This window comes from Quercus robur, chromosome 1 (genome assembly GCF_932294415.1).
Source record: "Quercus robur chromosome 1, dhQueRobu3.1, whole genome shotgun sequence".
NCBI classification, from domain to species: Eukaryota; Viridiplantae; Streptophyta; class Magnoliopsida; order Fagales; family Fagaceae; genus Quercus; species Quercus robur.
In genome coordinates, this window is record NC_065534.1 from 14,423,161 (window position 1) to 14,443,083 (window position 19,923).

Here is a 19,923-nt window from a genome sequence, read left to right on the forward strand (position 1 = left end):
TACTATATATACCCTCGTTACCCACAAAAGTATTAGAGGTCATTCAGAGAAAAAAAAACCCTAAATAGGTTTTCTACAACACAACACACCCATCTTTTAGAGAGAAATCATTGTAGCTTCTTCTCCTTCCCTCTCCCATTGTCATATCTTGAAAGGAGATTTGTACCCAAATACAACCCACACTTTTTCAAAGTGTAGAGAGTGTTTTGAAGTTTGGAAAGTTTTGGAGATTTGCCAAAAAAAGTCGATGAGGCTTGGCGGATGCAATCAGGCGTATTACGGGATCTGAAAAACTAGAGAATATATGACTCTGAGAAGTCCGTTGGTAGCAAGAGCTTAGAGGGCTCAAGTATATTAGGTTAACTAGGCTTGGAGGGTCTTTTGTTATTCATATACTCCAACTTTATTATCTAGTGGATCGATTTTGACTTGGAGGGTCGCGGAGAAGTTTTTCGTCAAATTCTTCGGTTTCCTCTTCGATATTACGTCTCGGTGTTATCTTGTGTTTGAATCTCTTTTCCCTACTCTTAAGCTTTCCTTTTATTGTTAATAATTGATGAATATGGTTTAGGGTAGTGATAACGGTTGTTTGCGCTTCTTTACTCTTGTTTTGCATTTAGTATAAGTTAGAGTAAAAACTATCTAACCGTAATTTTAATTTGGGGGTCTAAACAAGCTCTTGTATATTTACACAAATCCGAGCTTTCAAACTTGTTGATCTATAAAGTGAATAGGTTTGTTTTCTAAGATATGTAATAGGATTTTATTTAGCAAAAATTGGTTGTAGTATTTTATTTCACGTTTTCTAGTATTTGTTACTCGTTTAACCTTGATTTTGAATTATATTAGGTGACTAGTTCGGTAGACTAAATTTTGATTAGTAACTTAAGAATGCATATTGTTTTCCATTTACATATTTATTTTAGAATCCCTCAAAATGGGGTTAATGTAAATATACCCTTATGGATTATCAAAAAAATAGTTAAATTGGCCTTGTGGACACAACAAACCAAGTATGACACTGACAGGGTCGTTTTTCACCGTTTCAGACCCGTTGCTTTCATCCTCAAACGGCTAGTTGGCGTTTTAGTAAACTCACAAAAATTGACTTACCCAAAAAGATTCACAAAAATTAGCCGTTGCTTTCGCGATTCGTCTTTGTAATTATACTGGGCTGATTTATATATAATGACATGCGCAGCACAACCAAGTCGACAAGTCAAGCAGCTAACAAAATCTTTTCCTTGGAAATTTGAATATAATTTAGGTTAATCAATTTCCTTGATTGCCTGAGGAATGAGCATTTGTTTATTTGTCCACGTCTGGTATGAAAAGTTGAAAACTACGTAATTGGCCATGTCCCATCACACAAACTATGGGTTTTCAATTCTTCAAGGGCCTTTGCTTTTACATTATTATTTTTAATTTTGATTAGAAGACTTTTCTTTTGATTTATAATTTTTTTAATAATATTTCACTTCACTTATTAAATAGCTTTTAGCATATCTCAAAGCATCCAAGTAATTTGAAGTTTGAAGTTTGAAATTTTTTTTTTTTTTTAAGGGCTAGAAATTCAATTATAAGTTCAAACCCTAAATATCTTATTCAATAACAATCATCTTTATTAATTAAGGTAATTGTTATCTCTTAATTTAAACCTTTTGATTTGAAATAAAATTTTGATTGAAGCTCATACCAGATTGAAAAAGTAATTTTTTGGAGATACAACAAATCATTTTCGAGATTGATGCTCTCACGATGGTAGAAAGTCTGGTTGATGGTGAAATGGAGAGCTGCAATGGCCACCTTTTTCAAGCATCAATGATATCCTAAATTTTTTTTTTTGATGGGATATCCTAAACTTTTTCAAAATATGTTAGATCAAACACTTTAAAAGGGATTACAACATGGTTGTCTATGAGTTAGCTCAACTTGTTAGATGTAATGGTACCAATCAAGTCTAGAAAGGTCCGATAAAAAAAAAAAAAGAATTCTAGAAAGGTGTTTCACCTCCAATGGTGCAACATCTAATCCAACTTGACAATGCCTAGTGTTTTCTCTGTTTCTTTGTGTATCATGACAATTTTGTAATCCAATTTTCAGTTGATTGAAATCAATTTACCATCCAAAAAAGAAAAAAAAAAGTTGGAGTAGTTTGTCACGTACACAAACTTTGAGTGGGAATTTGGGAAAATTTTTCATATCTACAAAATCATCCTCCCGTGCTTTTTGATAGGAGTCTAATGTGGGTGGGTAACTTCAAGTAGTTTTTTTAACAATAAAATTTTAGACACAATAAAAGTTTACAACATTTTAAAATTAGTCTATCACTTCACACATGAGCCCCACTATAATATGCAATTTAAAATTATTTTAATACTAATTGAGATTAAGAAATGTTACGAATTTTTGTTATGTCCCTAGCACGACTTTTTAATGCCAAGAAAAACCCAAAATTCTAGGAATTTTAATGCAATATTATGATTGTAGGGCTTGATTTACTCAACATGTAGGCATGCCCAACTTACCAAACACATTTAGAATGGCAATTTAATTTTAAAAATACTATGCAGACTAATATGTTTATACCTTCCAATAATATTCTGCCACATAAAATATTTTAAAGTTTAAGTAGTAGAAAGATTCACACACAACTTTACAACCTCTCTGTTTCATGGCCCACGGAGGTTGAAACCTCCCTCCCATTTCCACCGCCACACTAATAGATCCATTGTTGATGATCCTAGACTTCATCGATGTCTTTGTTGCCAAATTTTTATGTTTGTTTTGACTATGACACTTGAAAGCAAGAAGGTTTTTTAAGAGAGGGGAGTTAGGGGAGAGATTGATGATTTACACGAAATGGAAGTTCATTGGAAATTGGAGTTATTACAAAAAAGTCGAATTTCCTTGGAAACACAACACTTGCTCTTGTGATAATTATTCATGGGATTTGGTAAATGGTATGGTATATATACGTACTGGTTTGATTATGAAACCATTTGCCACAATAATTGTTACCGTTGTGGAATTGGTACTTCAAGCTATTCCCAACAGTATTTGGGATTCGTGGCCTTTTACTCTTTATATCATTTTATAGGATTACATACAAATTGAGTCTCTAAATAAGGAGATGGGAAATATTGGAAAATATAATGAGAAATTATTAAGGTGAAGGACTTAATGGTGGTTCGAGATCATCAATATTAGGTTTGTAAGTGGAGTTGGGAGAAGGATTTCAACCTTTGCTGTATATGATGTTGAAAGGTTGTGAATAGAATTGCATGTGAATGTATTTATTGCTAAGCTATGAATATAGATATTTTAAATATATAAGGGTTTACACCGTATTCTTATTAAATTTAAAATCTTTCGTTTGACTGCATTTTTTTTTTAGAGAATTTCAACTTATGTCCGCTTCTGATGATAGCTATCATCAGATTAAGACACCCATCGGTTTTTGGTAGAAGCATGGACGGCGCTAGTCATGGTCTATGGGGTTCATTTGGCAAGAAAGAATATATAAAATATAAAAAATAAAAAATTTGACCCTCTAAAATAAAAATTGGAACACTTTGACCCTAATTTTTTTAATCACAACTAAAATAACCTTAAATATAATCCTCTTACTAATATTTTGACATTTAAAAAAAAGAGTCCAACAACAAGCTAATTTTATCTAAAACCTTGAAAATAAAAATTAGTTATTGAATCTGAAGTGCTTTTAATTTGTTATTTGCTGAGTAGGGATTAGAGGCGTGGGATAAGCCAAGAGTGATTGAATAAAAACAAAAACAAATGTTAACACAAAAAAAAAAAAAAAAAAAAAAAATTAGCTTCTATTTGGGAACAATTTATCTAACTTTTTGCTTAAAGTATAAAATAAGTAGGAAATCACATGAGACCTACAAATAATAGGAAAAAATATGAAGTAATAAGTTGGCTTATAATTAAGACCCAAACACACTTAATACAGTTACAAAGAACAATAATTGTCAAAGTTGAGTTGAATTGTTAAATGCAAGAATTGTAAAGAGTTAAAACAAACTAATACATAGAAGTATTATGAGCAATGATAATTAAAGTTCATTTAGCAATAATAATTAATAATTTTATTGTATTTGAAAACTATGAATGATTTTCAAGATTTCATCTTAGTAATAATAATTACTATGGGGGTAACAGATCAGGAAGCCCACACCAATATATACGTTGGGCCAAGGGCCCAGTCCAGGGAAAGAACCCCTCCTCAGCCATGGGAAGAACCCCTCCTTGGCCAGGTGTGGTCGAGGACAAAGGGAACAGCCTACTACTGAGAGTGACACTCCGGGTCATTCCATGGAATAAGATAAGTACTAAGACAAAAAATGACAACGGGAGGAATGAAAATATCTAAGGGAAAGCTACAATTATTGCATTAAGTACTCTGTACCTAACAAAACCATGTTTTTCAGCCTTTATAGCCACTCCCAACAACTTTGAAAAGGGGCTGATGGGACAAGTATCAACACCATGAATCTAAATCTACACGTGGACGTTGAGAGAAGGAGGGAAGCTAGTATAAAATGGGAGGTGGGAGGCAATCTAAAGGGGGCTGGAACCCCTGCCACTCAACATATACTAGAGGAAGCTCCTCGGATTGTACCGAGGACCAACCTTCCTTGATAAACTCAATTCATCCTTGCTTGACTATAATGAACACCATATTAACTGTTATCCATGTACTAAGGCCTAACTCTTCGACCCATTCTCTACAAATTTATTGTACCGGGCTCACAGGTCCAAGATCCCATATATCTTGGATTTGGGCTGCAAAACGTGACCTTACAATTACTATGTTTATTGTATTATGAAATTATATGCCAAATGAACTAATAGTTTATATTTCATTTTCTTGCTAGTACTATGGACAAATTTGTAATAATGAAACATCGTAGACCACAAGATTCATTTTCAATTAATTTAAGATTTATCTTCTTGTTGACCCCCTAGAAAAAAAATCCTGAGCCATTACTGGCTGTAGGCGGAGATTAAATCCGAGATCTCTTATTCAATTATCAGAGGATTTACCAGTTGAGTTAACTGGAATCCACGACTGCATTTTCTTTTATTTACAAAACATGAAAAATGGCAACAAATAAATCCTTTCAAATTTATTGCAAATTAGTGCAATGCACGAAAAGTAGACAAAATATTTATATATAAAAATATGCTTAACAGTTAGCAGATATGTTAACAAGCTGAACAGTTAGCATCCCTAGGGATTAAAAAAAAGTCCCAACTCCTAAGTCCTCAGCAACAAAATTACATAGGAAAGACAAATTTCTTTGATTTTGAATCTCATAGTTTACTTTCAAAATTAAGAATCACCAATAGAGAATCACCTTCGAAATTAAGAATCAAAACACAAAGAGTATTGTACTGCACATCCAATTCGGTACTCTAACTGTAGCATCAATTTTGGGTGATATTTTTTTGCAAGTCAAGCAGTGTTATAATTTGAACAAAGTTTGTTTTTTAAAGAAGAAGAAGAATTTGAACCCAGTTGATAATCTTATGAATTGCATGTTTTTATTTTATTTATTTATGAACAAAAAAGGGCCTCACATGTGTGATTATTGACCCGATCTACTTCAACTCGTAGAACTCATGGCGTGGACAACCATGAGTGCGTTAGGGCTATTCATATCACGACACAACATTTTTACAAAACGCACAACTCAAACTAGACAATTCTTAACCCGCAGGTGTGACACAATCCAGGTCAGGTTCTTATTTATAATTTTTTTTTTTGAGAAGTATTCTTATTTATAATTTGTGCAGCTCAAACAGTTATTTTTACTATTCACCTCTTAAATTTTCATATGCTTTTAGCAAGTTACGTACCTGGAAGGCAATTGATGAAAAAAACTTTATTGTAACTTGAATAAAGTGGAGGGAGAATTATCTAATCAATCTTTTCAATAGAATAGATTTGACATTAAAGTCACTGCATCGCTGTAGCCTTTAGTAAAACCTCATATGTCTAGCTAGCTTATTCAACTCATGCGTGTGCGTGACAAAAGTTTAATGACCCTGCATGGGGACCCTATTGCACTTATAACGGATTTACATGCTTAATTATGTGATTTTATTGGTTCTGATAGGAAAGCATTTCCTTACCTTTGTGAAAGAGATATTAGAGAGAGAAAAGTGGCGAACGGTGAATGTTCATATCAAATAAGATTTCGTGTCTATTTGGCTTCACTTTATAAGTTTTTTTTTTTTTTTTAAATATATATATATATATATAACTTTTAAAAATTTCAAATTTTCCTATTTTTTTACTTTTAATTTTTTTTAAATACAAGTATATTTTAACATACTTTTTAACTGTTCCCAATGGACACAAAATCATCTTTTTTTTTCCTCCCGAAATTCTTGTTGTGTTTCATTTCGCTTTCATGGTCCAAGTGGACCCGTATAACCCTATCATTTTCTAAGTCATATTGATGTGCTGTATGGCATATATGTGTAGAAACTCGAAAACTATTAAACATTAATTGATGGATTAATTAAAATTTTCTTACGGTGAAATTGACAGGCGAAACCGTGAAAGGGGGGTTTGAGATTCCAACAGTTTTCTAAAATAAAATGATAAATGTCATTTTCAAGGACATCCAAAGTCAAGTATTTCACATTTTAACTAACTTTATGCCAAAATCATGTTTTGGGGCAAGGTTGAATCCGGTCCTTTTGGCTATTTCTCCCCACCAGCTTTTATTTTATATTCAATTTTTCTTCATACCTAATTGCCTATACCATTGAATTGTGCAAATTGCAAAGTTCTTGCAATTTTAGGACAAAATAAAAACTTACTAGCTAAGTAAAAGACTTTTGTATCAATTCATCGACGAAATTGTTCATAGTCACTCGAAGTGTAACTCAAATTTATCTTTAATTAGTATCCTTTATCTTTTATCCCAAAGAAAATTTATTAGATACGCTTATAATATATTCCTTCTCTTTCACATAATAGTGGATCCCATTTACCTTATCCAAAGATTAAAAAAAAAAAAAAACAGTAGATTTCAAACTCAAAGTAACATAAAAGATTCGTGATCAATTAATATTTTCTAAGTGAGACTCAAGTCCATGACCTATTTTACTTGTGTTAAAGGAGCGCCAATTAATTATTTTGTGTGTGTATGAGTGATTGAGTATGAGAAAATTGTACATCCTGATTGCACAGTGAGGCAACTTTTTGCCCCACTAGAGACTAGAGACTAGACATTCTAGAGTCTCCTTTAAAATATAAACTTGGAGGGCAAGCATTTAGGTTGCTTCTAGAAAAAAAAAATCACAAAGTTTGTATTCAACAACACCTTTTAGACACAGAAATGACTGAAAAATGACCTAATGACTTAATATTACACTCGGCCTATTATTCACAGAGTTTCGTGATTTTAGTTTAAAAAACTATTCCTACAAACAATATTGTGTAGAATAGCTTGTGTGCACTAATTATTTTCCCATATATTTATCCAAATCGGATTAGACTACTTTATCATATCTAAAATAAAAGCTTCAAGCCTTCAACAATTTAAAACATATGATTAGCTTAGAGCCCATTCGAGATCTGATGTAAGCTACAGCATATAGTTTTTAACTTTTTTCTGGTATTATTTATAATTATTATACTAGTATTTAGTTAGTTTTTATTTATTTATTTATTTTTTTACACTTTTTTTTAAAATTTTCAAGTACATCGTCCATACATTAACACCCTCAAGTCTAAACAAACTGCATTTACTACTACCTAACTTATTTCAACTCAAAAAAAAAAAAAAAAAAATCCATATCCTATTATTTTGGAAAAATCTAGCCAAGACCAAAAGATTTTATTAAAAAAAAAAAAGAAGAAAAAAAAGAAAAAGAAAAAGAAAAAGAAGAAGAAGACGCGGTTTGAGCTCTCCACCACCACAAGCTGAGTTGTCTTTCTCTTGGCTTTTACCTAAGCCCCACTCTCACTCTCTCTCTCACTGCACTCACTCTCACACCTATAACTATTAACCCTCGCTCTCTTTTTCTCTCTCTATAAACTCACTTCTCTCTCTCTCTCTCTTTCTTTCTTTCTCTCTCTAGCTCTAGGAGATTGTGGAAGCAAAGCATTGGGGTTCATTTTTTTTTTCTTGAACTTTGTGTACTGTTACAATACTCGAAGCCCTAACCCAACAAAGAGAGAGAGAGAGAGAGAGAAAGAGAGATCAGATCTGAGAATCACTCTCATTTTTTGCTTTTTTTACTTTGTTTATTTTTATTTTTATTTTTTTTACTTTTTTAGAAAAAAGCTATTATGCTATACGAGTAGTTGTAGTAGTAGTGGTTTTCAGCAAAAATGTCTAACTCCGACCCGAAAGCCCGACAGCGACCGGGTCCATGGCCACCTGCTCCGGAGTCTTCAGCAATGCCGCCTTCTTCGTGGGCCAAGCGGACCGGTTTCAGGCCCAAGTTCTCCGGCGAGACCAATGCTAGCGATTCCGGTCAGTTAGTCGCTGTTCCGCAGCCACCACCGCCGCCGCAGCCGGCTTCACAGCCCAAGCCCAGAGAACCCGAGACTCAGCCTCATCCTCGGCCGCAGCCACAGCCACAGCCACAGCCACAGGCACAGGCCCAGCCGGATCTTGAAGCGGGTCGGACTCGGGCGGCGGTGAATGGCGTGTCGGATAATAAGGATCACACGGTGAAAAAACGGAGGGACTCTGATGGGCCTCCGGCGAAGGGTTCAGGCCCAAACGGACAGGCCCAGAGTGGGCCTACGGACCAAGCTCGGAGACCAACGGCTAGGAGTGGAGAAGTGGTCGATGTTTTGCCGAATGATGATGATGGGTTTGTGGGTAGACCGACCCATATGAAGTATGAGCTCAGAGATACACCTGGTCTTGGTCAGTTTATCAATTCCCAATTTTTTTTTTTTGTTGCTTTTGTTCAATAAAGTTTGGGGTTTTAGGCTATTTTTAGTTGCTTAATTGTGCTAATTTTAGATATTTTTAGTGTTAAAGAAGTGGTTTTTAAAATAATTTATCGATAATTCGAAATGGGTTATTTTTAATTGGTTTGTTGGTGATGATTGGTGTTGTGAACGTAAAAAAGTTTGGATTTTTAATTTTTTTGGGTACGTTTTGTAATGGGTTGTGTTTGTTTATTTTTATTTTTTGATATGTGAAATATCACCAATTCAATTAATTAAGTGTTGTGGAAGTTAAAAAGTTTGATTTTTTTTTTTCAGTTCCCATTGGTCTATATGGGTTCCAGCATTATATTTCGATTTTGGGTTCGCTGATTCTTATACCGCTCGTCATTGTTCCTGCAATGGGTGGAACTTATGTGAGTATTTTACAATTTTTATGTTTGTTGAATCTAATTTCCTATGTTACTGTTTTTTGTTTTATTAAGAATAAAAAAACCATGTTGTGGATATCTTGGTCTGATTGGATTTAGTGGGTGTAGGAGGATACTTCAAATGTGGTATCAACGGTTCTCTTTGTGTCCGGAGTGACCACACTGTTGCATACAACTTTCGGTTCCAGGTTGCCATTGATACAGGGTCCATCATTTGTTTACTTGGCTCCGGCATTGGCAATAATCAACTCCTCGGAGTTTCAAGGACTCAATGCAAATGTATGCTCCTCGTTTCATGCTTTGTTGTAGTTAAATATAGAACCTAGTGACTGTTCTTATATGTTTCTCATGGTTCAGTCTCATTCAATTGTTGAGCTATCCACAAAACTAAAAAATAAGTACTTTTTAAGTATTTTCCCTTATAGAATTGTGTGGGTGCACATATACGCACAATTATTAGATTGACTGGATGGATAATATTAATTCATAAACTCATCTAGTTGAATCATAAAGGACGTAGAATACTACCTTAATGACGGCTACAGACATAAAAGTATACTTGTCTCTGCCATCTTACATATATTTTTTGCTTGGTTTGTTTCTTATAATCTGGAGGAGATTCTCAGAAGCTATGCTGTTGTTAACTATAATTAGTCTGTCTTATTGCCTCTAGTAATCTACGTAGCTTGTCCAATATAACAAGGAAAGAAGAAAATAGTAGCTGTTTTAGAGATTTTTAAAAAAAAATTTATTTATTTATTTTTTCTTATACTTAACTCTTTTAGAGAATTCTTATCTCTCAATCAATTACATAGCTTGTCCTATATAACAAGGAAAGAAAAAAAAAAAAAAAAAAAAAACCTCATGAGAGAGAACAAACAAAAAATGCTAAAATATCATCAAACATTTCCCAACTTCTTTGTTTAACACTTATTTAGAAGGTGTAAAGCTAATCCCTATTTGTTTAACAAATCCCCAGTTATGCCATGTAACTTCCTTTACTCAAATGATTTAATGAATGTGCCTTGCAATTGGTCCTCTGCTCCCAAGGTATGGTGTGAACTCATCACGCTTGATATGTAAAATAAAGTTCTGCAAAAAGATGTTTAGATGCAGTATGATTAGCAGCCTAACTATAAGAAGCACATTCCCCTTCCATTTATTTTTCAATTAATTTTTTTTTTTCATCTTTTCTACCTGCTATTCCATTTTAAAATTTGTACAATCTTGACTTAATAGCAAGCTCTTTTTTATTCTGTTGATTTTTTTTAATAGACTTAAGGAATCATTTAACATGCAGAAATTCAAGCATATTATGAAGGAGCTACAGGGGGCTATAATCATCGGTTCGGCTTTTCAAACAATACTTGGATATAGTGGACTGATGTCTGTTTTAGTGAGGTATGACTTTGGTATGTTTATAGCTCTCCACGTTTGGAATTCAATATCAGCAAATGCTTGCTTTTCCATTTACCAAGTGAGAATTGTTAAAGGTTGGATGCTTGGGGAGTGGGATAAGTTGCTTCGATTGTGATCAAGGAGCACCAAAATTATTTCAGATTTTAATTTTGAATATGGTTTTTAATTTTGAGTGTTTAGAGGGATTGGATTAGATATTTTCACTTGGATGTAATCCTTGAAACCTTATTAAACTAGTGGACAAGGTTTATCTCCAAACTAGTTTAGAGAGAAACCCTTCAAACTCCTCCCATATATTTTTATTGGATGTGAATTTTGAAATTTTGACCGTTGGATTGCATATTCTTTATGTTCTTAACACGCATATCAGATTTCGTTCAAATAAAATGTTATTTACTATATTCGATCAATAAACTTATTTTTATGCATAATTTTAGACCACAAAAACTTGAAATTTTAACATTTAATTGATGACATAACTATTGATTTTTGATCTTCTTAAAATTTTTGCAAGCATGGAAGATATAATAAGAACGTGTAATCCAATGGTTAGATTTTCAAAATTGATATCCAATAAAAAGATATGGGAGGAGTTTGAAGGGTTTCTCTCCAAACTAGTTTGGAAATAAACCCTTTCCTAAACTCTAGTGCTCTTGTAATCATGAAAGGCATTAGAATGGGAATTTATGATTTGAGAATGTGTTTCTCTTTGTTTGGTGGTGATGCCAAATACCCTTAGGTGGTGAGGCCTAGGTTTTTCAGCCAAACTCTAGGTGGTGAAGCTTAGAATTTGTTCCATTTATCTTCTTTCTCCCTTTTATCTCTATTCTCCTAATCTATCCTACATAAGATTGTCGTATTGATGAGTTAATTGCTTTACCTTATGGAGTCAATTGTGTTAGTTATTATTTCTGAAAATTTGATATATTCATGTAATTAATTATATCAACTGTATGATATATACTACATGGACTTCAATAATGAGGGATGGCCCCTATTGGGATTTAAATTAACAGTTTCACCTTTTCATTTCCAGCCCGATAGCTATAAATGTTCTGTGGTTTGTGCAATGTGTTTGGAATTGGATATGACGTTTTTCCGCAAATGGGATGCACATAGGATGCTTCTCTAGATTGCAGCAGCAACCATATGAAAAACAATGTTTGTTTGTTGTTGTTGTTTTTCCCGCCTTCATTGAGGAACCCATTTGAAATGGTTTTGTTGTTAGGTAACCTATGTTTGTACTGTTGACATCATGGTGTTTGGGTCTAATCCTGGTATTCTATTGAAACATAATGCCACCTTATTCGGTTTATTGTGGTTAAATTAAGTTATGTGATTTGGCCAGCATATGGTCCTTATGAAACTTAGTTGGGTATGTGGTGGGTCACAGGGTTTGAAACTTATGGCTTTGAGGCCAGGGTTTATTAGAAGAAATGGTTTAGGTTTTTGGATTGAATTAGGGTGTGAAAAGGATTGAGTTTAAAGACAAATGATGCTTAAACTTTGTAAATGCTGTTTGCTGGGATTTTCTGGCAGCATCTGTTTGAAGGAATTTAGGATTATTTTTCTAGATTATGTGTAGGCTTAAAAATTGGGAGAACTTCAATTTTTTCTGGCTAGTAAAGTATATGAGAGACGGGGTATGATTTTGGGTTGCGAAGGAAGAATGAAAGGAAGAAATTTGTTTAGTGCTGTATGGGGTAGTAACAGAGAAAGGAAGAAGAAAAAAGGAGGGAAGGGGAGAGAGGAAGAATCATACAAGGGCGTGTGGCCTTAGTCTAGATTAACTTACATTTCCTTTGGGTAAAATATAGTTTTGTTGAGTGTACAGAATAATCTCTTTAACATAAATTGGATAATTAAAGATAGCTGTATGCTGGCAGATTTTGTTGGATTTTATACTACAAAATTAGGTTCTCTCTCTCTCTCTCTCTCTCCAGTACAAATGGGCAATGCTGACTAACCTTTGCCCAAAAGAAAAGGGAAAGAAAGGTTATCAACCCCATGGACCAGGTTTTCTAGTTGTGTAATTCATGAGTTTTAGTCCATAAGATTCTTAGGATATGCAGAGAAGTTCTTGTTTGGAAAAAGTGGCCCCATGGCATCAATTGTTGACTGCAGGCTTTGTTCAATAAAATTTTCATTACTTATCAAAAAATAATTGTTCACTGCAGCAGTGTTAAATATGGGCTAGTTTGACATTTTGATGGGCTGGAGGAAATAGAAAATACTTCATATAAGTTGAGAAATTATTTTGAGTAGGTCTACAAACCCTTCTGTAATGAAGTAAAATAGCTTTAGGATCCACATTCATTGATCAACTTTGGGAGTGAATTGAGGAACTTTGTGTTGGGGACCTTGGGGACATAACATCTTGGAGAGACTCCAATTGAGGTCTTGATACAATATATAGGGATATTACTTAATCCAAAAACTTAAGCCTATGGGTTTGGGTCCAGTTATGTTGTATTAATTCCTCAAATCCTATACTTTTTCTCCATGTGGGACTTTCACCTACATGCGTATACCCAATAATCTCCCCCTCACGTATGAGTCATTACTTTTCTATGGGCTTCAAAACCTCTTTTCATGGGCAATAGCAAGTCCCTACTAGCCTCCCCTTGCCCATAGGATTTTACCTTCACCTCGCCTAATCCATGGAATCTCGTACACATCCATGAGAATCACGTGTTTGCATTGCACTTCCCATTCATGGGAACTCTATACGTCTGTCCATGGGATCCTTGTGATGCGACATTCTTTGATCTAGCACCATTGGTAATACTATTTCGTTGGGCCTTTACCCATCATCTACTGCAGTTATGTTATTAATCTATTAATTACACTCTAACTTTGATATGTTTTCAATTCTGTCCTTTAACCTTATTCATTTCCAATGTAGTCATTATTATGTTCACCTTCATCCAATCAGCACCTTAAGTCCACAAAATGATGTTGTTTTGGTATTTTTATGATTTCAAATCTAAAAATAAATTAGGAAAAATATTTATTATTGAAATATATCTTTAAAATATAAAAAAAGTTTAAAAAATCTTAAAATTTTTTATTGTCTCTCTCTCTAGACCTAGGTCCATTCTTTTTTGTGCTTTCCTTGCTTTTGATTTGTGTGTTTATGATATTGTTGGTGGGCTTTGAGGTTGATTTCGAGCTTTTAGATCTAGGTTTTTGTGGATTTGGGATTTGTTTGGTCTCGGAAAGTGGTGATAGGATTAGAAAATAGAAACCAAATCTTTTTTCTTGATATTGATTGCTATGTTTTGGAATATTTGTTATTTGCTTGTTTAAGTTTAATCTGGGGCCTGTGTTATTTGATTCTTTAAACTTTATTTTTAAATTTTATTAATTTTGGAATAAAAAAAAATATTATTATTTTTTGGATATTTTAACTTTGGAAAGTGAAAAATACTAAAACTAATGGCGAGATTGGATGGAACTATACGAAAGGATTAAATTGGAAACAAATTAAAGTTAAAGGATTGAAATGAAAAAAAGAAAATAAAAAAGAAACTTAAAAGGATTGAATTGAAAAAATGTCAAAATCAGATGGAGTACTTTGTAATTTAGCCTAGTTTTTTCTTGTTGTTTATCCTTTGTATTGTTTCTGTGTACTAGGGTTGTATCTTTTTTTCTTCTTAAAGAATTAGTGTACAGTGTACTTATCATTTTCTTCCTCCCTGCCTTTTGAAAATCTCCGAATCTTTCTTTTGGGTTGACCTGGAAATTATATTCTGTTTGCTAAGTTTTTCATATCCAACTAAAGGAATATAGAAAATATTCTGTTGTTTATTTATTTATTTTATTAACAACTGGGTTGTGTTGCACTGAGCCATTGGCAATGTAAAGTTTTTTGAGGAACAAAATATTTCAGTTGAATCTGCTTGATTCATTACTGTGCACGTAACATTTATATGTTATTACAGTAAAGCATGTAGTGGAATTTTGCATTTTACAAATGAACCTTAGCTTGTTTTGTGTCCAGAGCAAAATATAATCTAAAAGCATTATGTTGCATTGAGTGTCAAGTTTTTTTGCGCAACACACCCAATAGGTCAACCTAATTTCATTTGCCTTTCCTTTTCAGGTCGATCAATCCGGTTGTTGTGTCCCCAACTATTGCGGCTGTTGGACTTTCTTTCTATAGCTATGGTTTCCCTCTAGTTGGTAGCTGTCTTGAGATTGGAGCAGTGCAGATATTACTGGTTATTATTTTTTCTCTTGTAAGTAAGGTGGAGCAGTGCAGATATTACTGGTTATTATCTTTTCTTATATAGTATTGTCCTAGTCCATTATGTCTCTACTGGAAAATGTTATAGTGTCTGACATTTTTTTTAATTGGATTGTGTGCCAGAAACATCTAATTTGTTGTTTCCATACTTTCTGCAGTATCTTCGTAAGATATCTGTCTTTGGTCATCGTATATTTCTAATATATGCGGTAAGTTATAAATTTATATTTCTGTTCGTTTTGTTACTGTTGATTCCAGACTGTAAGTTGAAATAATATTGCACTTGCTCATATGATTTCTAATGTAATGGGGTTGTCCTTGTGTCATTGTCAGGTTCCTTTGGGTCTGGCAATTACATGGGCGACTGCTTTCCTGCTAACTGAAGCAGGAGTCTATAGTTACAAAGGTTGTGATGTAAATGTACCTGCATCAAATATAATATCTGACCACTGCAGACAGCATCTCTCGAGGATGAAGCATTGTCGAGTAGACACTTCTCATGCATTAAGATCTTCCCCATGGTTCAGATTTCCTTATCCTTTACAATGGGGTACTCCTGTCTTCCACTGGAAAATGGCTCTTGTTATGTGTGTGGTGTCTATCATTGCATCCGTGGATTCGGTTAGTTTCTGTCTTTCATCATGGTTTGCAATTCTCTTGTTGATTCATAAAGTTATTTTAATTATTATTTTTTTCAATTTTCTCTACAAGTTCACAGTTGCATATCTTTTGGGGATTCAAATTTTTATAAGTTTCTAACAAGCAATTATACTTGTTAGAGATCTTAAAGATTCTATACAGTACATGATATCTATTTCTTTATAGATAAGGTGTGTAATGAAGGATTTGTCTCCGACCTTCCAAAAACGAGGAAGTAACTGAACTCTGTTTGATTGCATAAATAGAAAGTCAGGCCTTATTGATGCTTGACTATTCTTCATCTTCACTGGGCTAGTTTTGTACTTTAAATCCAATTGCAAGCTAGGGAAATAATGGACAAAACTTTTGAAATTGAAGAGGTTGGACGCGGGAACAAGGAATGGTTGGAATGAATAATAAGGAACAGTCCCTGACAAGTAAAATTCTCATACTCTAGTTACCAATATAATTCAGAATTATATGTTATTCAAAAGAACTACCCTAAATAAATAATTTCTTGTCTTTTAGAATCTCATCTACATTGATTTACAGGGCTTCCCTTGTAAGGTTTTCATCTGACTTGTACTAATTATTGAACTTGATTAATCAATACACAATGAAACTGGTGCTATTACAAAATTATGTAGTAGCTTTACAACATTTTGGTTCTACATCTTCTGCAAAAGTCTGGGAAGTATGTAGTATCCTTGTTCTAAAATCTCCTTGGACATCCCATTGATGTTTGAATTAGTCAAAGGTATCAAATTTTATTCCCCAAGAATTGTAAACAAATTCATGTATCATTTTTTGAGATTTTTTAAAAATAATTTTGCTGCATTTCATTGTAGAAATCCACTCATTTGATGTTCCATGCAGAATCATATGGCTAGTGCTAGTCCTGATTTTGCTTTGTTTTTTTTAACTTCTTAGGTTGGATCATACCATGCATCTTCATTGTTGGTGGCATCAAGGCCTCCAACCCCAGGCGTTCTTAGTCGAGGGATTGGTCTGGAAGGCCTTTCCAGTGTCTTGGCTGGGCTTTGGGGTACAGGAACGGGGTCCACCACTCTAACTGAAAATGTACACACCATAGCCGTGACCAAAATGGGAAGCCGCAGAGCAGTTGAATTAGGTGCATGCGTTTTGATCGTCTTATCGCTAATAGGTAAGTATTTTTCTGTTTCCAATTTTTATTTACTAGCGATATTGACTACTCTTACTTGTTACTTGTCAACTAACCAATTCTTAAAAAAAAAAAATGTGGGTGGTGGTGGGGGTTCCAACAAAAAAAAAATCTTCAACCACAAAAGAAAGGATATTACTAGATTTCACATCTAGTTGGGGGATGGAATATGATAATCTTCCTAGTGAATTATTCAAAAGCAACCGGTCAGATTCACATTTTATCTTATATTCAATGTCTAACTCAGGAATGTTTTTTATTGGAATAAAGGAGGAGAAGGGGGGGGGGGGGGGGGGGTGTTCCAACTAGATATGGAATCTTCTGCTAATGTTAGTCAAAATGCGACTTACTAAATATGCTGATTATATATATGTGTAGGTTGCTAACTACTATAGTAGATTGTTTCTTTGAGTGCAATTTTTTAATCACCAATTGCATATGTCAATGGTTTGACAGTTTGTTTTCTATCTACCATATTTCAATTGCAACTTGAGTTTGTCTAAATCAATAACTGGACTGACATATTTTGGCATGATTTTGCTCAATATATGTTCATATTGGTTGGTACTAGATCAAGAAGTTCATAATGGGGCCAAGGCAGGCTTGCTTCAATAACTCTCTAATATACCACTGCCCTTTATTTTATTCGGGTTTAAATTCTTTTGAGGTTTATAAGTACAATTTTAAAACATTTATATCTTTCTTTGAGAGACAACATTAAATGATGTTCCCCGAAAAAGAGATTTTGTAAGCCGGACAAAGAAAGTGAATAACTTGCTCAGATAACAAAGACTGCCAGATGTAGTGTAAGAGATTTGTTATTTATTGCCAGGTTAGCGTGTTGGATTCTGAAATTGGTTATATGGCTTGACAAACTTGGTATATTTTAGTTTTTAATCATCAGGCTTGTAAACCCATAGTTAAGTTGTCAAAATTCTTTGAGACTCAATTGCCACTAAAACAACCTGCAAATTTTGCAGATGGTGTGTAGATCAGGGACACCACTTTTGAGCATAAAGCCCTTTGTTTCTTGTGATATCCTCTAATCTTTGTTCCACAGGTACCTAATAATGTTTCTGCCTTGCACACAGGTAAAGTTGGAGGATTTCTTGCGTCGATTCCGGAAGTTATGGTTGCTGCTTTATTGTGCTTCATGTGGGCAATGCTTACAGCATTAGGCTTGTCAAATCTTCGTTATAGTGAGGCCGGAAGCTCTCGGAATATTATCATAGTAGGATTATCTTTGTTTTTCTCTCTGTCAATTCCAGCCTACTTTCAGCAGTATGGCATCTCTCCAAATTCCAACTTGTCTGTCCCAAGTTATTTTCAGCCTTACATTGTGGCTTCACATGGGCCTTTCCGCAGCAATTATGGAGGGGTATGCTTCTCTGAGACCTTTCTTTTCTCATGTATTCAGTCTTATCTATGTCTTGGCCTGGTGAAAAATGTATTGTCTATTTAATGGTAGCAAAAAAGCTGTGTCCAATATATAGAAGATAATTCCACCTAGCCCACTTTACTTTTCTGTGTCTGGCCGGTACACATAAGACGTCATTGCATTTCATCCTGCTTGATCATTCCCCTTCACCCAAACAAATCCCAGAATAGCAAGAAAGTAGAAGTTGAACTCTTTTTTCCTACTTGGGAAGCTACTGGATATAATTAAACCAACTCTCCTCAATATAACTCCTTGCTTCTGTCCATTCTTTCTGGATGAGAGTATTAAGAATTCTATCTTATGGTTTTTCTGATGTTCTTTGGTGTTTTGGTGGGTATACCCACTGATCTCAAGAACTAATGCACTTGCTTTATTGTTTTTATAAAATTCATCTACTTTTTATTAGAAAAAAAAAATTGTATGTTATGGTTATACAACCTATGATAAAAAGAATTCTATGTTATGGAAAGAGCTAGCATTGTTTCAATTATCAGGCTGCATTTTTATCGTTGCATATCAACCCTAGTGAAACTGCAAGATGGACTACCCTATTTCTACCACAAGTCCCCATGAATCTCACTAATGCAACTTATCACTGTGTGTTGGCATAACAGATATTGCAAACATTTGGACAACTTTTTGTTAATATGATTAATGTGCAGGTGAACTATATCCTCAACACATTACTGTCATTTCACATGGTGATTGCATTCCTAGTGGCTGTTATTCTGGACAACACTGTACCTGGTAGTCAGCAAGAACGTGGGGTGTATGTTTGGTCTGAACCTGATGCTGCAAGGAGGGAACCTGCTGTCACCAAAGATTATGAGTTGCCCTTCAGAGTTGGTCGGGTTTTCAGATGGGTGAAATGGGTTGGACTTTGAAGTGACATGGTTTTTTTTTTAAAAATTTTCTGCTGGTGTAGGCCATCATCACCTTGTCGAGCTCAGACGGTTCATTATCATGGGGTGGCTTTACTGCTGTTCTCAATGTAATTCCCCTATGCTCATTTGGTAAACTCAGTCTGAAATCTGTTTTTCACACACGGTAAATCTTATTGGGACTTTAGGTCTTATAGAGATATTTTTGTACATTTTAGGATCCAGAGTGATCTGTTTGTGTTGTAATTTTAGATTATAAACAGTGTATCTAGTTTTGAGTCATTGAGAATATCCGGTTTAACTTTTTTTTTCCCTTGCATTCAAGCAAGCTTTGAGAATTTATCCTGGTCATGTATATGGTTTTGTATTTTATTTTTGGGTACAATGTTTTAAGTCAGCTTCACGAGTGCTGGATTCTTGATGGAAATGAAATACGGTTCATTGTTAAAAATTGTGCATGGAGGTATTTATGTATTTTCTTGTACAATATGCTAATATAATAATTTATGTTTTATTTAATAGCTAGATTGATTATACTAGATATATTGTGGGGTTCCAGCTAGAGCAAGAGTCATAAGTAGGGATGTCCAAAGCAAACTGAGACCTGACGAAACTGTATGACTCGATGCCACCTGATCGGGACCGACTCAATTCGATTAGAGGGGTGGTCAACGGTGGATCTCCAGCATCAACTAATGTGAGCGGTGGGTAAGAGGTTTGAAACCCAATGGAA

At 34.2% G+C, this 19,923-nt stretch overlaps 1 protein-coding gene across 1 annotated transcript; it reads left to right on the plus strand.

The window, feature by feature from the left end:
- The first annotated feature begins 8,066 nt into the window (after positions 1 to 8,066).
- LOC126722317 (nucleobase-ascorbate transporter 12) lies at positions 8,067 to 19,641 on the plus strand. The gene is made up of 10 exons (XM_050425472.1): positions 8,067 to 8,924; positions 9,269 to 9,366; positions 9,490 to 9,660; positions 10,682 to 10,782; positions 14,906 to 15,041; positions 15,208 to 15,258; positions 15,383 to 15,670; positions 16,619 to 16,853; positions 17,963 to 18,249; positions 18,972 to 19,641. The coding sequence occupies exons 1-10, from the start codon at positions 8,378 to 8,380 to the stop codon at positions 19,191 to 19,193; spliced, it is 2,136 nt and encodes a 711-aa protein (XP_050281429.1). The 5' UTR covers positions 8,067 to 8,377; the 3' UTR covers positions 19,194 to 19,641.
- Positions 19,642 to 19,923: the final 282 nt, after the last annotated feature.

Bases quoted from the DNA above. Each gene is read 5' to 3' on its own strand.
- LOC126722317 (XM_050425472.1), top strand. From the start codon at position 8,378: ATGTCTAACTCCGACCCGAAAGCCCGACAGCGACCGGGTCCATGGCCA. The intron at 16,854-17,962 runs GTAAGTATTTTT...CCTTGCACACAG, and splicing joins GATCGTCTTATCGCTAATAG to GTAAAGTTGGAGGATTTCTT. The intron at 18,250-18,971 runs GTATGCTTCTCT...ATTAATGTGCAG, and splicing joins TCCGCAGCAATTATGGAGGG to GTGAACTATATCCTCAACAC.